The 19,516-nt window shown below is 43.8% G+C and overlaps 2 protein-coding genes across 4 annotated transcripts in view; one reads left to right on the top strand and one right to left on the bottom strand.

Annotated features, from left to right (window-relative positions):
* The window catches only part of LOC121597164, a 30,698-nt gene extending 20,148 nt beyond the window's left edge, over positions 1-10,550 (top strand). For 2 of the 3 annotated variants that reach the window (XM_041922741.1, XM_041922740.1), the window contains exons 5-7: positions 1,434-1,649; positions 6,754-7,121; positions 7,823-10,550. In XM_041922741.1, coding sequence (XP_041778675.1) covers positions 1,434-1,649; positions 6,754-7,121; positions 7,823-7,977 — 739 coding nt within the window. In that variant the 3' untranslated portion in view covers positions 7,978-10,550. The remainder of the gene's footprint in view (positions 1-1,433; positions 1,650-6,753; positions 7,122-7,822) is intronic. The other variant, XM_041922742.1, reaches the window with a different exon arrangement.
* Positions 10,551-10,966: 416 nt separating this feature from the next.
* LOC121596901 (monocarboxylate transporter 10) lies at positions 10,967-19,180 on the bottom strand. The gene is made up of 4 exons (XM_041922273.1): positions 18,847-19,180; positions 12,543-13,676; positions 12,383-12,454; positions 10,967-11,341 (listed from the first exon to the last, which is right to left on the bottom strand). The coding sequence occupies exons 1-4, from the start codon at positions 19,178-19,180 to the stop codon at positions 11,307-11,309; spliced, it is 1,575 nt and encodes a 524-aa protein (XP_041778207.1). The 3' UTR covers positions 10,967-11,306.
* Between the last annotated feature and the right edge of the window lie 336 nt (positions 19,181-19,516).

Genomic DNA, 19,516 nt, shown 5'->3' with positions numbered 1-19,516 from the left:
TGGGGTGGAATATTTCGTCACAATCGTCAGTACTACGCCGCTGAACACGTCAGCAGTTGTTTGGGCAACCCAATTACAGCACCTTCTGTGTGCCAGTCTCATATCACGGCACTAAATTTGTGGATGATTGACTTTTATATCCGTTCCATTGCGTCATGACCCCATTGTGTACGCACGAGCTGAATGTTTTGTTGTTCCATTATCAAGACTGCGGACGAAACAGGAAACAATTCGAGTAAATTAAAAAAAACACACACACACTCACACACACACCAGGAACATGAGCAATGCTCCACGAAACAACTATTATCTCTCCCTTTTTGGCCGGCTGGGTGATGATAATTAAGAGCTTCATTTGAATTCATTAAATGATGGAAAGTTGCAGAAAAAAGCAGTCTCCCTGTTAGCAAACGCGAAGTCAGAAACAGACGCTACGAATTAATACAACTACTCGTAGGCTGCGAACGACAGGCGACAGGAAGGATGGAACTTTGCTGGTAGTCCGATAAAGATATGCAAAACACAGCCCCCGGAATGTCTGCACAAAAGGCGCACAAACGCACCATTATTGGTAAATCCTGGCTCGAGCAGCAGCAGCACCACAACTACCATGCGTCTCCATCCATTTCGCAACAACCTACTAGTTGTTGTTGCTGGGATAGGTGTTGTTGCCGCTTTGCATGACCGTGCGTTAGAAACAAAGCCGTGCTGTAAATATGGAGCGTGAATGGAATCACGTTCACCTGCCGGTGTGTAATTGATTAGAAATATTAATATTATTTTCTCCTGACATACTGGTTGGTTGAGATGTAAAATGAAACTGCAATGGACAGGAATGAGCGAATTGTTGAACAATGAATAATAGATACGCTCAATGCTCATACTTTATGTTAGTTAATGTGTTGCATGTTGTTGTATTTTTTTAAATAAAATCTCTTGCTTTCCCTTTTGAGGTCGTATCACTTTGCAGATGCAAGCCTTTATTATCTAATGGTTAGTGCTATTGTGTTCATGTCTGAAGTATAAAGTTTTTCTTTACACCAAAACTCAACTCTTCTAGAATGTATCCCTTATGAATTCCCAATTGCTCCTTTTCGTTCGGTTTGTTCAACTATAACAGGGAAAAGTTAACACGCTTCCTTTCCTTTGCGATGCCCCATAATCATCATTCGTTGGAAGCAAATGGGACAAAATTAGACACCTCTGTCTGTCACGAAGAGGGTGTACATGCAGATGCACCCAATCCTGTCAAGAGTCGTTGCCAAATGTTCGGAGGGTTATTTTTTGCTGGAGCTGTTTGTCGTTTTTCTTCCCAAAAATGCAAATCACACAAAACAGTGAATGCCTTTTTTCTTTATATTTGACCGACAGTATACTCCAACTTCCTTTCTCTCTTTCTCTCTCTGTCTCTGTCTCTGGGGAAATCAACAAAGCAACCGACCGCAAGCCAAGCGCTCCTCTCCATTGGTTCCGCTGCTTTTTTGTACCTTCCCACTGGTCCCACCTGTTGTTGGCGAAAAGCATCTCGAACGACATACTCAAGGAATGCAACAAAATAAAGAGAAAACAGAAAGCACAGTACTACGTCCTTCTCTATCCACTAATGGTGCTACCGATGGCGGCTACCATCATAACTCGTCCACAGTGGTGTAAGTAAATGCATTTTCTCTTGTTGTGTGTGCTTGGTGCTTGGGGTGATTTTCCTTTTATGCCACTACACCTCCTCCTAGATCCGGGTGTCAATCCGAGACGGTGTCCACACGCTCGAGTGTCTTTTAGGGCGTTGCAGCATGTACATAATGCTGTTTATGGTAGTCACACAACGTACGCGGCTGGGCAAAATGATGGATATTGGTCACATGGTTTCACACTTTTACACATTGCCGGGATATGTTATTCCCGATAGTTGAAGTTGATGCTCTCTTTAAAGATATTTGTGCGTTTTGTTTTTAAATGCAGCAAATATAAATTTATAGACCCTTCCCACACATACGGAAACATGATTTTAATCTTCTAGTACACCACAAATTTTCCCCTAAGGTACTTGCGATCGATTTGTGCCCTCTTACTGGTGCAGTTTCGTACGTACAAGAAGAGCGTACTATAAGCGTATGTTCACCCTCAAATAGGATTACTATTCCCTGTTGCTCTCCGTTTCTTCCTTGCTTCACCCATCATAACATACCCTGCTAGATCCGGTCCAGTGGAATACAAATATTTACATCCCCTTTTCCCCCCGAGCTTCGATCGATCGTAAATTATGATTCCCATCAACGCCAACGAGCCAAATCGAGTGCACTTGATCTATCTGACCGGATCCTCCAGTTCAGTTTGGTTTACGTTTAGGATTGGGACCGGTTGTGCCACTTGCCCATAACCAAACAGCTTTATCGGCACAAGCGTTGAGTCTGATGGATGGAAGCAGCGTAACCAAACAGTACGATTGCATTGCCATTTGTTTCCTTCCCTATTACCTTATTCCAATGTCGAACAACGAGGCCTAATTATTCAGCCACCTGGTGATATATCATTTCTAATTAGCGAGTTAGTTAATTATCCATCGCCTGACCGAACCGTTGCGTTGACGAGAATACAGTGCAGTATTCCCGCTGCGAAGAAGCGCGCTGGCAACCGATGATGATGATAACACGAGGAAGAAGAAGGATGATGGGGTTGTCATGATGGAATGTAGTTCGTACTTTCTGAGTGGTGGCTGGGCAGGAACCATTAGCGTTCGGTAGTAGCATCGCAACTCGATTACAGGAGAAAGTGAGCGCGTAAATTATGTAATTAGCAGCAACAGGTTGGCAAGGTTGAGAGAGGAAAAATGGATCAGGGGGTGTAACAGGTGGAGGTGGGAACGAACCGACAATTCTGAGTCACATTTCCATATGGAAATCCTCAAGGGAATAACCTCGAAAGATGGTTTCGAAATTTCCAATCCGCTACGCTTGCTGTGACGGTAACCTAAATTAGGTTCATATCCTTCATTGGGTTTAGAATTTAAAACACTTTTCCCACAATAAACTACCGAAGCTGCTAACGCGGTAAACGTAATCGAGGCAAAAAAGGAGGGTGACACGCGCTCAGAATACTATTAGTAGCCACTCTTGATCAAATGTTGTGCCACAAGGAGGAGCTTTTGCGCCTCTCAGTCCCGGTTTGCGTACCTACCTGTGTTACTGTTTTTGATAACGCTTTGCATAAGTGGTTGAAAAGAAAACCCGCCATAACCCAAAAGCGTAATTTCGGTTGATGCCCTTTGTCTGCTGCTTGCACCTCGAATTGTTCCGTAGGGAGCTATTGCAATTAGCTTTTGCGGATTTTTTATGGGATAAGAAAACGTTAGTACTAATGTTTTTTGAAGTTATGTAAATGTTTTAAATTGCTTCCATTTAGTAGTACAACTTACATTTTCGTTCGTTACACAATTGACTAATTTGTCGTGCTCAAGCTAATGGCAGTTTAATACATCTGCACTATATTTGCAACAAAAACGATAACCGCCATTAGAAAATTGTTTTGTGTTTTTTGTCGTTGGTTTCTTATGCGCTTTACTATCGGTGCCGGATTACTGAGTAATGACAAATGCAGTACAAACGTGAAGTGGATTACGTTTTGTTTTTGCTAACGCTCAATCAATGTCCTTGCCTTTGATTTGCGATTTTTTGCTTTTGATTTTCCTATTAACGGTTACATTTTATTTTTATTTCGCACAGGAAGCAATTTTAAGCAATGGCTCTTTCGTAAGCGGACTTTTGGCTTTCCAGATTTCACCGCAAATGACTGTAATTTCACGACTGATGCTCGTTTTTATCGGAGCATATGCCTGAGAAACACAAAAAAAATAATACAATAACTCCCTTAAGGGATATAAAATAAACACCATACGACGGTATACCGAACCCGTCGAAAACTAACTTTACGCCATGGTGTGTTTGCGCGCGCGTGTATGTGTAAGGAGTTTGTACAATCTTTACTCTTTCCAATTGGAAGCAAGCACAAGCAAGAAACAATTTCACGACGGTTACCTCGTGGGTTTAAATTATTCGTTGCGAAACGATTTTGCTTTTCGCGTTCGTGCGTTTCTCATGCGTAACGGTTCGGTGCGGTACGATCGATGATACGGTGGGCTTGTTGTGAATTGATTTTTTAATTGAATGACAACCAGTTCCTGGTGCTCCATTAGGATGCAGACATTCGAACCCTGTACAGGTGAAAACATTGCCATGGGAGGTCATAGTGGCAAACTGCCTACCAACACATCGGACAGACAAGGACTTTAGGGCGCGCGCGCTCATTGTTGATGCATCTCGTTGATATCGCACGTTCTGGTAATTGGGTTTCATCAATCTGTTGATAAGTGAGGTCGTTAACAGGACACTATTGGCGTCGGGGCGCAGAGGCAACAGACCAGTGGGCTTTGTGTAGGTAACAGCGGTGTCCTGAGATGCGACAAGATTGTATATCTCGCAAGGGACTTACGGTGCAATTATTCCTGAATCAATGCACTGTTTGAGGATCGAAGTTTGAAAGTGCGTCTAGCAGGAAAGATACCCTCAGAAAGCTATTCCGATCTGTCGGTCTAGCGGCATCGATTCGGGATACAATTAAATGACAAATCGATCTGCTTTGTATTATGAGCATGAGTGTTTCTTTTTGAGAGCGAATTTGACAATGTAGTATAGTGCAAACATCCTTCGAAAGTTGTGTAAAATATAAAAAGTACCATAGATACTTACATCTCTCTATCAAAATGCCTCATCCTTATTATTGTAGGTTCAACTTGTTGTCATTCACACCACACCAAAAAAGAAACGAACAGTTCAACCCTGCACCAGCTAGGCTACACAAAGATTTCTTGATTACAGTGACCGAATAGACGTTCCGCATTGTGTGTGTGTGTGTGTGTGTGTGTGTGTGTGTGTGTGTGTGTGTGTGTGTGTGTGTGTGTGTGTGTGTGTGTGTGTGTGTGTGTGTGTGTGTGTGTGTGTGTGTGTGTGTGTGTGTGTGTGTGTGTGTGTGTGTGTGTGTGTGTGTGTGTGTGTGTGTGTGTGTGTGTGTGTGTGTGTGTGTGTGTGTGTGTGTGTGTGTGTGTGTGTGTGTGTGTGTGTGTTTCATGGAGAATAACACACTTGTCATCACACTAATGAACCTCTATGGGAGACACGAAAGGGTCACCCATTTCTTCTTCGTCATCCCTCCCAGATTGTACCCTACAATAGCCAGCTTTGTGTGTTTATCTGTAAAGATATCATCACTACTGAATTACACAGTACAGTAATTAGATATCTTAAAAGACATGTTATCGTAATGCATGACGGCAATGGTGCTTATGAGGAGAAAGTTTGTTATTGGAAAAGGTGCCATTTTTGTTTTGCTTTCCGTATCTCAAGACCCAAGCTTCCCCTTGCATGCATCCAAGCTGCCCCTATTGCTTCGAGTGCTGACAGCGGTGTTTGCACTAAACCCATTAACCTTTCCGCACTTTTCCAAGGATTGGTTGGCAAGGTGTGTGTTGTGCTGTGATCAATTATCACACCAAGAAGCGTCTTAACTGTTGTTTTCCAACACCAACGCCACAGCACGATGTCGAATGTCCTAATTAAAACGGAGTCAACTTGCAACAGAGCAGCACGCAAGCACACTTGAGTGAACACATTTCCAGCTAATAGTTTGTTGCTAACGAATCAAATGATTGGCTGTGCTAACCAAGCAGGTGCTTTCTGTCCAACACACTGCCTATTTTCATGTGTGGGAAGGGCGTATGCCGCGACCCCTCTTCTTCTCGTTACGGATCGAAGACGATTGATCCCATTCTCTGCCCTGAATCGCTCCCATCATTGCTCCAGTGACAATGCCAGTGGATAGCTGGACAGCAAATCTAGAATTGAATTAAGGTACGGCCATTTCAGTCGGCCTCTGGTCGGCCCATCGTAACACGACATGATAACGCTACGGGATTCCATTATTGAACCACACTCCACTCGGCAATCGAATTAAATGTTCATTTCGGCAGAAAGGCTACCAAGTTTTTAGTGGCACATTGCTGCTGCTGTTGTCGTTGTGCCTTCCTTGTGCCATCCATTGCAAAAGAGAATGTCACTTTTATCGATGATCTCAGATTGTAGCTAGGAACCATTTGGAAGATGGACTTTCGAGGGTTGGGAAGGACAGTCTAGAAAGATCACCTGTGGAGTGAATTGATGGATTGCTTTGCCCAAGGCGATGAAGATTTTTTTTACTATATGGAACGAATTGAACGAAGTGCTAAAGCTTAGCTTAACACATGCCAGAAACACATGCGGTTGAAAGATTCCTTACACGCCTGTTGTTCGTAAAAATGAATCATCTTTGGTACAAAGTTTTTAAAGCAGCTTTGCAATCCACGTCCAATGTCGTCCCGTTGTCGTTCTCGTCCTCCAAATCCAGTTTGCGGGATTGATACCTATGTGTTCACTTCCTATCAGTGATTGTATTACAATGCTGGTAATTAATTTCGATGGTTTCAAGTGGAGCTGTAGTGTCAGTATAAGCTCATGTTTTCAGGAACATTAATGCAAACCCAAGCCAGCATAAAGCTGAGGGCAGCTCTTGAAAGCTGTTCGTGATGTGATTTTATTTAACACACAACTGGCGTATCCCTTCCATCTTCAAAAGGCTCTTTGAATCCCCTAGTGGGATTAATTATTAATTATAACCAAAAGCAATATCACTCATGTGAGTTTTTTCCCTGCCATTTTCTCGTTCCAGCTTAAAGCGCAGTACGGGTAAGTTGTCACCAGCCGAAGTGTTCTCGCTGCTTGCGCTGATGGATTCACGCGATCCCTACCGCCCACTATCACCCCTGCCCGAGTACATCCCGGACGATCAGACGAACGATGTGTTGGCCTACGCTCCAAATGGAATGTATCCAGACGTTGCACTACCGCTGGCCCTGGAGCAGCTGCTGGGAGCGCGAGGTGGTGGCGGTGCAGGTGGCGATGGTTACGCGTACGATGATGCTGGCGAGTGGATGAACGGTTGGACGGAACCATCAGTTGACTACATGGGTATTCCAATTGCCGATCTGGATGCGCTTGGGGCGCTTAACGATGGCAAAACCGTGGGCTCGATCAATGGTAAGCGTTGTTACTTAATGTAAGCAGCAGTAATGGAGCAGAGCTAAGCACGTGTAGCATATCTACAATACAGAACTTCTTATAAACCACACTATCAGCTAAAGACATATTGTAACACACTTCGGAAAGCCAATCCACACTATTGCTACACATTCATTATAACACATTCAGCAAATCAGGTAACAATACCATAACAACATACCCGGAAGAGTTCAGGCCACACCGTAGATATAAAAGCAATTGTGACACATTTATTGAAAACACTCGAAACACACATAATAAGTAAATAAGGCGTTACTCCAGCAAACAAGGTGAACCGAAACGTGACAGGATTAAAGAACGTGTATTTACGATCATCATATTACACAAGCTAAATCTGATAAAGTACCAGATTTGAGATATCTTTTGAACATTTTGTTGCGTCTATAAACTCCCAAGAATACACTTTTCAATGTTGTTAATTAAATCAGTTATCTTAACGTCACGAATAGGTGAACCGCGCTGGGATTTATAGCTTTTTAGAGGCGCTTTTTTGATGTTTTGTTACTCAAACCGATCGTTTTAATCGTAACCACGAGTTAATTGATTATATCGCATGGTTTTGTTCTGCGTTTTGCATACATTTTGTCGTTTTCCTCCACTATATTTTTGTGTCCGCCAAAATCAAAGCAAATTTCCTCTAATTACTTGTTTTCTTTTAGCATACATGCCGCAGAAGCGCTTTATGGTGTCGAAGAAAAAGCGTAGCGTGATGCAAGCACCTTCTCCAGCAGCTGTCGTCGGTTGCAAGCCGGGCGATGCATCATGTGGCGCTCAGTCGCATCAGCAGGGAGGCATCATTCAAGCGGCCGCCTAAAGCATTACATCCCCGATACGGATACATGCGCATTTTGAGAGAAAGGACCCGTCCTGGACGCACACAAAAAAAAACATACACAACATGTCCCAAGGCTCACGAAATACCGGATACTACAAAAATCAATGTACCATATGTGTTAATTATTATTGTACTTACCAATCATTGTAACGCAACTAATCATTTCTAACGATACAAAAGCAAGAATCAAAGAAAACCCCTTTTCCACCATTGATGAGGCACATCACACAGCGCTGCTTTTGATAGAACCCGCTGCTCCAGGGCATCTACCGCAAAACGGATGACACGACATGAGTAGCAATTCCATCTTACCTTTCACCGCTTTGTCTAAGTTGCACCGCACTGTTGTTTTAGGATAAAATGGAGAGGTACATTGGTAGGTTTGGAAGTCAGGCTTAGGCTCACACATTAAGCATTTGCGTGTCTTTCGAATAGCTGCCGTTACGTTCGGTGGACATTTCGTTTCGTCAGTACCACTATGCAGAACAAACAGTTTTCAACAAACGAGGCGGTTAATTACTGTATTGCTCTTCTTACTACTACTCACTTTTCTAGACGTTGAATGGCTACCATTGCAGAAGACATCCATGTATTGCTCGTTGTGAACTCGTATACATTACTACCACGATTAAAAAAGAAATTGTGAAAGGCACAGCTAAATGATGATACTGATGATGATGAAGAGAATTTAATGCATTAAAATATTCCTATATTTGAGGTCTACATTCATACGAAATTTACTAAGCACATATACATGTACTACACAAAATTGAGGCTCCATTACACAACAAGGTCGTATCTATGTAGGAGAGGCCAATGCACGTTTGGCGTATTTCATCGTATAAACTGCTTCCCCTAATTAATCGACGCGGATCCACACAAACCGCGCACGCATGATAACATGACAAGAAACTGGCTCAGAGGTAAATATTTTTTTAGGTATAGTAAGAAATCCATACCATATATATATAACATAAACATCTATTATGAATGCATACAAAAACAAGAGGCAAAAAGTTTGACAAATTGTCGCACACGACAACACTAAACTGCATATTTATCGGACGGTGGGGAGAAAATTCCATTTAATCCATAGTATACTATCGTAGCAAATTAATAACAAAAACCTTTACATTAAACGAAATAAAATAAATGAAAAAATGATACCACAAAATGCAACAAACTACCACAATGTGTGTACAACGGAGGAATAAATAATACAAAGAGAGAAACAACAAACACAATTTGCACCTGACATAACATAACACACAACAAACAATCAAACAACTATACAGACACACACTTCGCTGCAGCAGCAGTACATACTGAGGCTGGAGTAATACAGGATACTTAGTCTACCTTGCATTGAACTTTTGTTAGTCCGCCGAGGACAATTGCAGAAAGAACAGGCGATAAAATGGTTGAAATGAATAATGAAACGAAACAGTAAATAGAACAAACTCGAGGAACAAGGAAGCGTAAAGAGAAACGTACCCTAACATCAGCCACGTGACTGAAGAAGGAGGAGGAAGACTTCAACTAGAGCGTAGAAAAGAAAATTTACAAAGCATGGTTCATTGTTTTCAACCCCTTTCGCTAGGTTCGGCTGGGAGTTAGCGGGGAGAAAACTATCGATGAGAAGAAGAAGTCTCACAAAATTGAGAAAGGAAAAACCCATTAAAAATAAAAGACCACAAAACCGATGATTGATTGCGATCATTGTCGGGTTACTTGCATGAAGGAGGTAATTTTATTTGTCGTTTTGTCGATTTATTTCCTTTTCTGGTCTGAGTCCTGCAGCTTTCTACCAGAAACTGTGTTGCGGTTTTGAGTAATTTTACGGTACGGCTCTGTTGTCAGTTGTTATTAGTTGTGGTAGCTGGTTGCGTTTAGAAAACATTTTCGAACTGATTCTCGATTGTGATTTGTAATTGTTCTTACACATGTTCTGCCTAGCAAATGAATTATAATTTTTTTATTTAACATTAAACCCTTTCTCTACATAGCTTTAATAGCGAAACGAAAGAAAGAAATTCAAGAAAGAGTTCTAAAGAATTATTTCTTATCAATTTTTAAAATTTACTTAAAAAAAACTTGTAATCTAAAATTTACTACGGAAATACGCGAGATGATACAATAATGATAAAAATTATTTCAAACAATCTCAGCGACAGCCACCTTAGACACAAACCATAGACAGTAGCGTCATCTATTGCAACAACAGTGAAACTAACCAGTTTAATTGATTCGACGAACCGTTAGCAGTTTGAGGAAAAATCCACGTGTTGTATTTTTTTTTTGTTGTAATTTAAAATAGCCCTTGTTATGTTTCGGATAAGTGATACAACAATATGCCCAACAAAATTACTCTGTACTACAGTAGCTTAAGATTCGATTTAATTTCCTTTCCACTAACGCTGCGCATGCTGCATTCAGTTTGATTAAACTCCTCTATCCTAAAAACAAAGAATCTCGTTTCCCCTGTTAAAGAATAACATTCTATTTACTAAAACATAAATATTGTACAAAAGCGTAACTCTCTCTCTCAATCTCTCTCTGTCTCTCTCTCTCTCTCACTCCCTCTCTCTCTCACACTCCCTCTCTCACTCTTCCTCTCTCTCTCTCTCTCTCTCTCTCTCTCTCTCTCTCTCTCTCTCCCTCTCTCTCTCCTCTCTCTCTCTCTCCATTTCTCTTTCTCTTTTTTTTCTCTAACTCTCTCTTTCTCACTCTGTATGTCTCTCTCTCGCTCATATTCTCTTCCTATCTCTCTGTTTCTCTCTCTCTCTCTCTCTCTCTCTCCCTCTCCTTCTTGCTCGCTATCTCTGTGTCTATCTCTCTATTTTTCTATATATGTACCTGGACCGTATATATTCTTCACGAAATGCTGCATGCGAACATCATCCGACTATGCCGTGACCGTTCCACACATTTTGGCTGCATGTAAGGGCGTGCGCAGGTAAACTTTTTCTTTTATATTTTTGTGATATTTCTGTATCTAGTCACTGTATCTAACTATCTACACAAAAATGAACGATGCACGATGTTTTTTAATCCACTCTGACACTTCCTACATATGGTGTGAAGTAACAAACCCGTCTTTCGATCTTACGTGGTATTGCGCGCGACCTAGAATTGCTTCTTTACAAAACATCCTGCAAAACCATGGTTTGCGAGCTAGTTAAGCCCCGCTCCACCAGCGGACTATCTGGAACGGACCTAAGGCTGGTGGCCTGATCGCAATCAGCGCATACACACACACACACACACACACACACACACACACACATACACACACACACACACTCAGCCTAACCCGATTCATTTTTTTCCGCTGTGAGTGATTCTGGAATAAAATTCATCCAAAAAAGTGAGGCAATTAAAATGGTGCTTATCATTTTGTGGGGAATATTTACAAAAGATCAACAACAACAACGGCAATACGTAACCGGAATAATGTAAAAAGACAAAATACGACAGCAAATACGGAGCAAAACAATACAACAAAAAACGCAAATAACGAAATTAAACAAAAAACAAGCGGAGCTACAAAGCGGAAAACAGTGAACAGATAAAGCACTACACAGTGTGGATTATGTTAGGCAAGGTTCTCGGGAGCCTTGTTGTAAGATAGCACTCTGTTTACACCAGTCTGTTTATACTCGGTACACAGATGCATCTTCGATGCTGCGCTGTGCCGCCCCAAAATGGTTAATCGCGCTGACCGCAATCCCGCTATCTACACTACGCGCGCGGACGGAGGCGTCGGGGTTCTGCCTGCAACGTGCGGCTCAACGCCTGCAGCCGCGTGAAGTAATCAGGCTTCCGTACCCTTTTACCCCATGCTCAAAAGATCATACATAATACTGAGCCGTTCGCACAAAACCCTGATCGGCTGCCTTAACAATGCGCAGTAGACGCACCGTGCGGAATGTAGGCTCTGGAAGCAGGCGAAAAATGTTCTCGATCCTGCCCGGAAACGATAGCGCACCCTAATCAACAGCGACAAAAGGTTCAGCAAAAACTATTTAACCACCAATTATTACCAGGGACAGTTTACCGCCATCTCACTATCGCTAAAACCCAATTGGACAGATTGATGAACACAGCACGGGAGGAAAAAGCAAATACGAACTAAAAGCTTAAGATTAACAAGCAAGCGAATAGAGACGAAAGCGCTACCACTGGTTTGCGATTAGGGATGTTAGCACACGAAGCATATTGCAATCACTGGTAGCCGAGCTACGGAAGTGCGGCGGTCAGAGGATACCGTAGCAGTACTTGCGTTCGGCATACAGTCGAAACACCGGATTATCCGCAATGTAGGCTTCCAGTATCAGGGACGACACAGAAGCGTGAGTGAGTAGTGGAGATTTTGCATTAATACCTGAACTGGCCAACGTTGCCCGGCGCTCGTGATGTAGCTGTCCATTTATCGGTTTACCATCCGTTGGGTTTTCTGGAGGAGAGGGTTAGAGAGGAAGGTTAGATTATAATGTTTTGCTATTTCTCTCACACATTCCACATTCACACATTTCGTTTCTTACCGCAGTCCCAGGCAGTGTGTGCCAGCGGTTCCAGCTTCGGTTCCGTCGTCATTGTTTGCTGCTTTGAGGCCTCATCCTTGACGCAGCGTATAAGGAACATGGTGCTAGCACCGAACAGCGGTGGAATACCGGCCAGAATGAAGGGCAGTTTGTACGAACCGGTCTGATCATACAGCATGCCCGCAACTGGCGGTCCAAGCGTCAGGGGCAGTGAGCACATCCCGAGCAGAAATCCGATCGCTTGTGTTGCGCCGCGCGGTCCACAGATATCGTACGCGATCGGTCCTAGCAGTGAGATGAAGCACCCATCGAACAGACCCATCGCCAGGGCAATGGCCAGCAGCAGCGGGAACGAACCGGTCGCCGGTAAACACATCGTCAGCGTACCGATCAGCACGAACGACATTTGCTGCAGCAGCACTCTGTTTACGCGTGGCATATCAGCAATGAATCCGAACAGCAGTCGTCCCAATCCGGACGTGATGCCAATGCACATTACAGGCAGATTTTCGCCCTTCCCCGGGAAATTGTCCTGCACAAACTTTCCCATATGGACGTACGGCACAAAGTACCCGAACAGTGCGATAGGGATCGAAACCGCCCAGATGATATATCGCTTCTTCTTCCAGTTGTCAAAGTTGATGAACGAACGGAGGAACGTGTTGACGGCCGAGCGGCCCGGTTTTACCTTCGGCGGTGGTGGCGGAGGTTGTAGTGGTTTGTATAGCATTGCACAGAATATCACAAAGCTCGAGATGACGGCCAGTATGCGGAAGGACGTTTTCAGCCCGGTATGTTCGACCAGATAGTCGAGACAGATGGGCATGATGGCGGTGAACACGCTCGAGCCTGCCGTTACGATACCATTCACCAGCCCTAGGTAGCGCTTGAAATAGTGACCGAGAATAGCGAGGGATGGAGTATAGGCCAGTGCCGCTCCCAGCCCAAACATGATACCGTACGTGAAATACAGTGCGGTAACGTTATCCGTGAAGAAGGACGACAGGAACATACCGCTGCATGTTAGCAGCCCACCAATGAAGGTTGTTCGCCGCAGCCCAATCTTGTCCGTCAGGATACCAGATACGGGGGAGAGCAGAAAGGTCGTGCCGATCGTCAACGAACCGACGAGTGCTGGAAACGAGGAAAGGAATTAGTGTGTAAATCAATAATAAAACATGGTACAAACAAATAAATAAACCAGATCCGTAAGCTTTCCTGGAGCCTTCCACCATAACCCCAATTGGGTCTGTTTGCTGCACCCGTGAAGAAATGAAGCCAAATCAACATAATCGAGCAGCAAACGCTTCTATAGAAAGAGGAGAAGAGATCATGTTTGTCCAAACAACGCACACACTGCAGCTCAAACAACTTTCGGTACGCTTTGAACCTAGAACCCACACTCCGCGGCATATTAACTTAATTGCTCTCAATAACAATAACAACAACCATGCGATTCACCGCTCCAGCGCCTAGTTCTGTATCATTATCATGGCTCACTTCCTCCTTTGTTGTACGTTCCACTGAACCACTAAGATCGCTGACATCGAACAAGTACGCTTTCGTTAAGTTTCGTTAATTTGAAGCATTTTTACTTCAAACAAATCGCTGCCACGTAGCAGTGGGTCATCAACTTTTGGGAATGATTTTCTTTTGCCGCTGAGACCAAATTTCCTCAACTTCTGATCAAACCAAAAGGATATGCCTTAAGCATCGTGTGCATAACAAGTTCGTTGAAGCATCTCCAACTCACAGAATGCGGAATGAAGAAATTATGTTATGATTTATTGATATTGTAATTGGATTTAACGTTCAGGAACCGACCGACAGAGCACAACGACAAATGTACGGATTCTTCTTGCGCGTGTGTCTCTTAGTTCCAACCATAGTATGGCCCGTAGGGCTCGTCACTTTGTACGAATTAGTGACATTTCCACCGTTTTCCATACGACCAGACGGAAATGAAACATAATCCGCACCACCAGTACCGACCGGGACGCCAGTATCGGTTGATTTAACCATTCGGGTCGGGTCACTGGTGGGAGAAAAGGTGTAAAATGAGCTATGTAATATGTATTCTTGCAGCAAATGATTATTCTGTCCAAGAGTGGCTTCATCTAGCAGTGAGCTCACACCAGATAGCGCATATAGCCAATGTGCTGTTGTGGTTTTTGGATGTTGTTACTCCAACTCCAACACTTTCGACTCTAGAAGCCATATAACTAGAGTGGAAATACATATTGAAACTGTTTGGCCGCATGCAAACAGGTAAACAAAACGGGCGGACAGTGCATCAACGGTGAGCTATAAATATGGTACAACCCCATGCACTTTGTGGCCATGGTGGTCGATGGACAAAACAATGTATGATGAAGCCGGTAGGACACTGTCCCAGGTTCAAAACGGCGTAACGAAACGGAAGTGATTACAAGATTTTCTTGCCACGTTTAAAAAGCCATTCGCATTGGCAGCTGCGAACTACAACTACATGCCACGCGTCTTGCACAATTGTTGAAATATTGCTTAAATGGCTAAGATAAAGTTGGAACACTATTTTAGGAAGTGGAATTTAATTGGATACACCTAACGGCGTAATGTTTCGGAGCGATAGGTATTCTTCCTCCTTATCATACAACATTTTGGGAAACATTGTGTTGCTTTTCCTATTTCAAACCAGAACCACCCATTCAACATCCCGCTCAATCATCAACTGAACTGATACCAACAGAACGCCCATTGCAGCGTCCCACTCTGCCAACCACATTCCAACCTAGAACTACCAGACACCTTGCTGGCATGTAGGAAGTGCAGCTGGTGATGTAAATTGTTTATACCACGTGACTAAATACGCAATACAGTGACTGTGGCAGTATCCGTTGTTCCACGCAATGAATTATTTAAAAGATCAAACATGTTTAGGACAACCGGCTCAAAACAAATACCGGACTGCGTGGTGGTTAAACGTTTGCCAGCGCGGTTTTTTTTTTTGCTTTCTGCACAAGGTTGCAAGAGGTTGTTTTGCAATCGCTTAGCAAAAGTTGTTATACGTAAAGGGCGCAGCACGCGGTGCGTGCTTAGGTCGCGATAACGAAGGGTAGGCGCAGTGACATTTCCATTGCCATTTAAGGGGTGTTTTCTTTAAAAACAATCTGAAAATCGCTTTATTATTCTTTTTTTTTTGTTGCAGACTATATTGTGGGGTTTCCATGTTTTTGTAACCGGCAGCTGGCTCGGTGATGCGATTTTTTTCCTGCTTTTTTGCAGCGATGTTTATTCCGGCGCGCACGAATGTAATCAAACGGAACTAAACAGCTTCGATGTTTCAAAATATTATGACCTGTTAATGAAAATTAGAGGAACCAAATTTAGACAATTGTCAAAGCGACTCGGGTATGCCATCAGGCATGATACCATCATCGAAGCGCATACGCTAAGTCAGAAGGAAAAATCGATCAATCGAATAATCTTTCAATTGAACTGTCGCACGTACAGGGCGATGAGGATACTCTCATCTGATCAATCGAAATGAAGAAGTGAAAAGAGAGATGGGTTTGGTTGTTTGTTTTTTTCTTTCTCATTCTTTATTTGTTGCACAACATCAATACAAGGGGTGAAGGTTGCGTTATTAAACGGTATGAGACGTAGAAGCGTGCTAATAGGTATGGAGTTTAGGCAGATGGCATGAAAAGTTGTTGTTGAAAGTTGGAAAAAGTTGAAAGTCAAATACATCCGCCTTGAGTGTATCAATCAAGGCATCATAAGTTCAAAACTCTATAGAGCTCACTTTTTGTAATTCATTTGTTTCGAAGTACACAAATACTTTAGACACACACGATTAACAAACGTCAATGGTGAATGATGACGTCGACAGCAGCAAGTCCCAATCGTACCATGATTGACACTTGTCAAGAAATTCCTAGCTTTTCTTTTGCTTGTTATTTTCACCACAAATGGAACGAATTTGCGTACACAACATTATGGCACCTTATGGCAACCATTAAAAACTGCGTCAACCTTTTTTTGTGCTTTCAAGATCATTGTAGAAAAATGGTAAAATTGTGCGAAAATTTGTCAACCATGGAGAGTACACAACCGTTTGTGATTGAAGTGCTCGTAACATGCTTTCTCGTACATACTCCCCGTCTCTCTCGTCTCTACCTATTCCCTGGGTTAGCCCAACGACCCCAACGTGAGACGCAAAATCGAGAGGAATCTATTTTTATTATCGGTTTGCAAGGGTATTTCTTGTCTGTTTGCTTGTCTGCACTCGGTGGACAGCGGAAATGGACTCACCGTAGGCGAGAAGTAGATGTCTTTCTTCTTGTTGAAACATTGATTTTGTTTGCTTTGCCGTGTCGTGTTCCCGGTTGCGCGTTATGATGCGCAACGCTAAGAATTATTTTTTGGGGGCTCGCTCTCTTCACACATTCTTGGTGTACGCAGTATTTATTATGCGCTGTGACAAACAGGTAATCGCCGGGTTGGAGATGAAGGTAGGATCGGATTTTTGTACGCCTGAACGATGCTTCTTACTCTTACACTCTCTTATCTAGTCGAAAAAAGCGCATATCCCTAGTCTAGATCCGTGTCTCGTTAAGTGCATTGTTTTGTGGGGGTCAAATTTCGCACTCACCTAGTCGCTCTTTAAATGGCCGAATGAAAATTGACTACAAAATCAACAATGATGATCGATCACTGTCAATCAAGCCAACATCAACATCGTCACCGCCCTTCGAAGCCCTTGACGCGGTCGTCTAGCCAAAGCTTCCAAATTGTTAATCTTCCCCCTGTAGCTGGACGTCAACAGTATTCAAAGTGGCCGCGTGTGCCTTCCACCAGACCACTCGAGCGATAATCTCGTATCTACTACACATTCTACAGGTCTCGTTTGTATGAGATAACAATCGGACGGAGAGACCAACCGGTGCAATATTCGTAATGTAACCAACAGTAAGTGCAGGATGTGTCCTCCTCCTTGGCAACACACAATCACATCTGGAGTGCGCGTGAAGTAGGCGACAGCACAAAAAATAGTTGTTTACACCGTACCTGGCTCAAAGTCTCTCTTCCCCTTTAGGGAGATGTGCCTACCAGGTGAGTGTTGTTGCGTGTGTAAGTGTGTGTGCGCGCATATTTGTTTTAATTTGACGCGAATTATATTTGCATAAAATTTTGCGCACCAACAGCAATATTTCTCCCGCTTGGATGAGCTGAGAGGTGGGAGAGCCGCCGGGGAACAAGCTTTTGCAAAGGCTTGCGCTTTAATACCTGTTGCAAAAGGTGCCATAAAATAGTGAACTGGCCCCTGGTGAGCCGGTGTGCAAACTGAGTGTCCGTAAAGATAATCTCTCACTCAATCCATCCGTGGCTGGTGATTAAGACGGTTCAATTCAAACAAATCATCCCTAGTAACTGCACTAAACGGGAGGTCATTTTTCCCAGCCGAAACTTACCCCGCCGTTTCGGTCGTTCAACTGGTCCAGTATTTATGAAAGTGTTACAACGACCTACCCGTCGTCTCGGGTTGGTTCCGTTCGAGACAGGCCTGTCCCTATCGCCCCAAGACCCATTGTGTAATGATGGAATAATCAGCAGTTTACCTCCTCAGAAGAACCTCAAACCATTGCACGCGCCAACTGCCGTCTTATCATCAGCACAAACGACACAAAGGCAGCAACCAATCTGTCTGAAGCGAAGTTTTAGTTTATTTGGGTTTCAAGCCCATACCCAAACTGCCTAGACACTGCCGGAATGCATGACAGACACACACAGGTCATGTCATTGGTCCATAAACAGTCGCTCAGAGGCACAAAAACACGTCCCACAAATTAGTTAACGTTAATCAGACGCAAAGAATACGCAACGGAAGCAGATTCGGCAAGTCGTTGAAATCATTGCATCAGCAACGGTTCACCTTTCAAAGCGAAACAAAACAAAACAAAAAACAGTGAATTGTACGCGAAATTCCCCCATCCCCTTTCCCCTACTAACCTTGCCCTTGCCAACTTTCCAACTGGTACGATCACGCCATCACGGCGCGCCAAACACACAGACGACAAGTGGTTATTTTCGCTACGCTATGTGCGTTACAGGCACGGTCCCTTACCAGCCGCACAAACCGCACACATTTAACCAATGCGTCATTTTATAAACAAACCATCGGTATTGGCGGTAGCTTTTCCTTCATAACTTGAAGTTCTCAAACCGATGCCGTGGTAACGAATAACGTGGCTACACATGAATTACCATCCGCCTCCATTGCACTGACCACGTGGTCCAGAACTCTTTGGCCAGCTACACTTACCTGCTTTGCTGGATGCTTCATTGTCTCCGACCGCCTGTAGCTGCTTCTGAAGGCTCAGGTACACTACGCTGTACGTGTTGATCACACCGAACAGGACACCGTTGCAGAGGAATGCACCAATCATCACCAGCCAGGCCCGAGTACCACCGTCTGGCGGTTCGTGCACTGCGTGAGCATCGGCCTCCAGCAACGGTACGATCACCTTCTTGCCATCCTTCCCGAGGGCGGCGTGACCACCGTTCAGCTGCGCGTGATGCCCATTCGTGGCCGCTACTGCTCCTTTCACGATCACGGGCGTTACACTATCTTTGACGATTCTCGAGTTCTCGGTCATTGTGCGGGGAGAACAAGGTTCACTGTGCCTTTAACGAGTCTGTTTTCCACAACTATCGATCGGTCACAATCGCCTTGATCGTAATCAACTGTCCGTGGCAGATCAAGATCGGGACACTTGACCTGACAACAGCCACGGTTATCACAATCACTCTCACTGCACTTCCTGCGATCACGCACTTGACGACACTGGGACGACGGATGGAACCGTCCTGCGATGGGACCTTTGGGACATTATCACCACAATCAGTTCCGATTTCGATCGTTCCCGTCACGTCGCCGTTTCTCGACACGCAAAAAGCGATAGGAGTTGGGTTGCGAAGGAAGCAGCAGCAGA

Source organism: Anopheles merus, chromosome 3R (genome assembly GCF_017562075.2).
Source record: "Anopheles merus strain MAF chromosome 3R, AmerM5.1, whole genome shotgun sequence".
NCBI lineage: Eukaryota > Metazoa > Arthropoda > Insecta > Diptera > Culicidae > Anopheles > Anopheles merus.
Note: the sequence above shows the minus strand (reverse complement) of the source record. Positions and strands in the feature narration are given on the sequence as shown.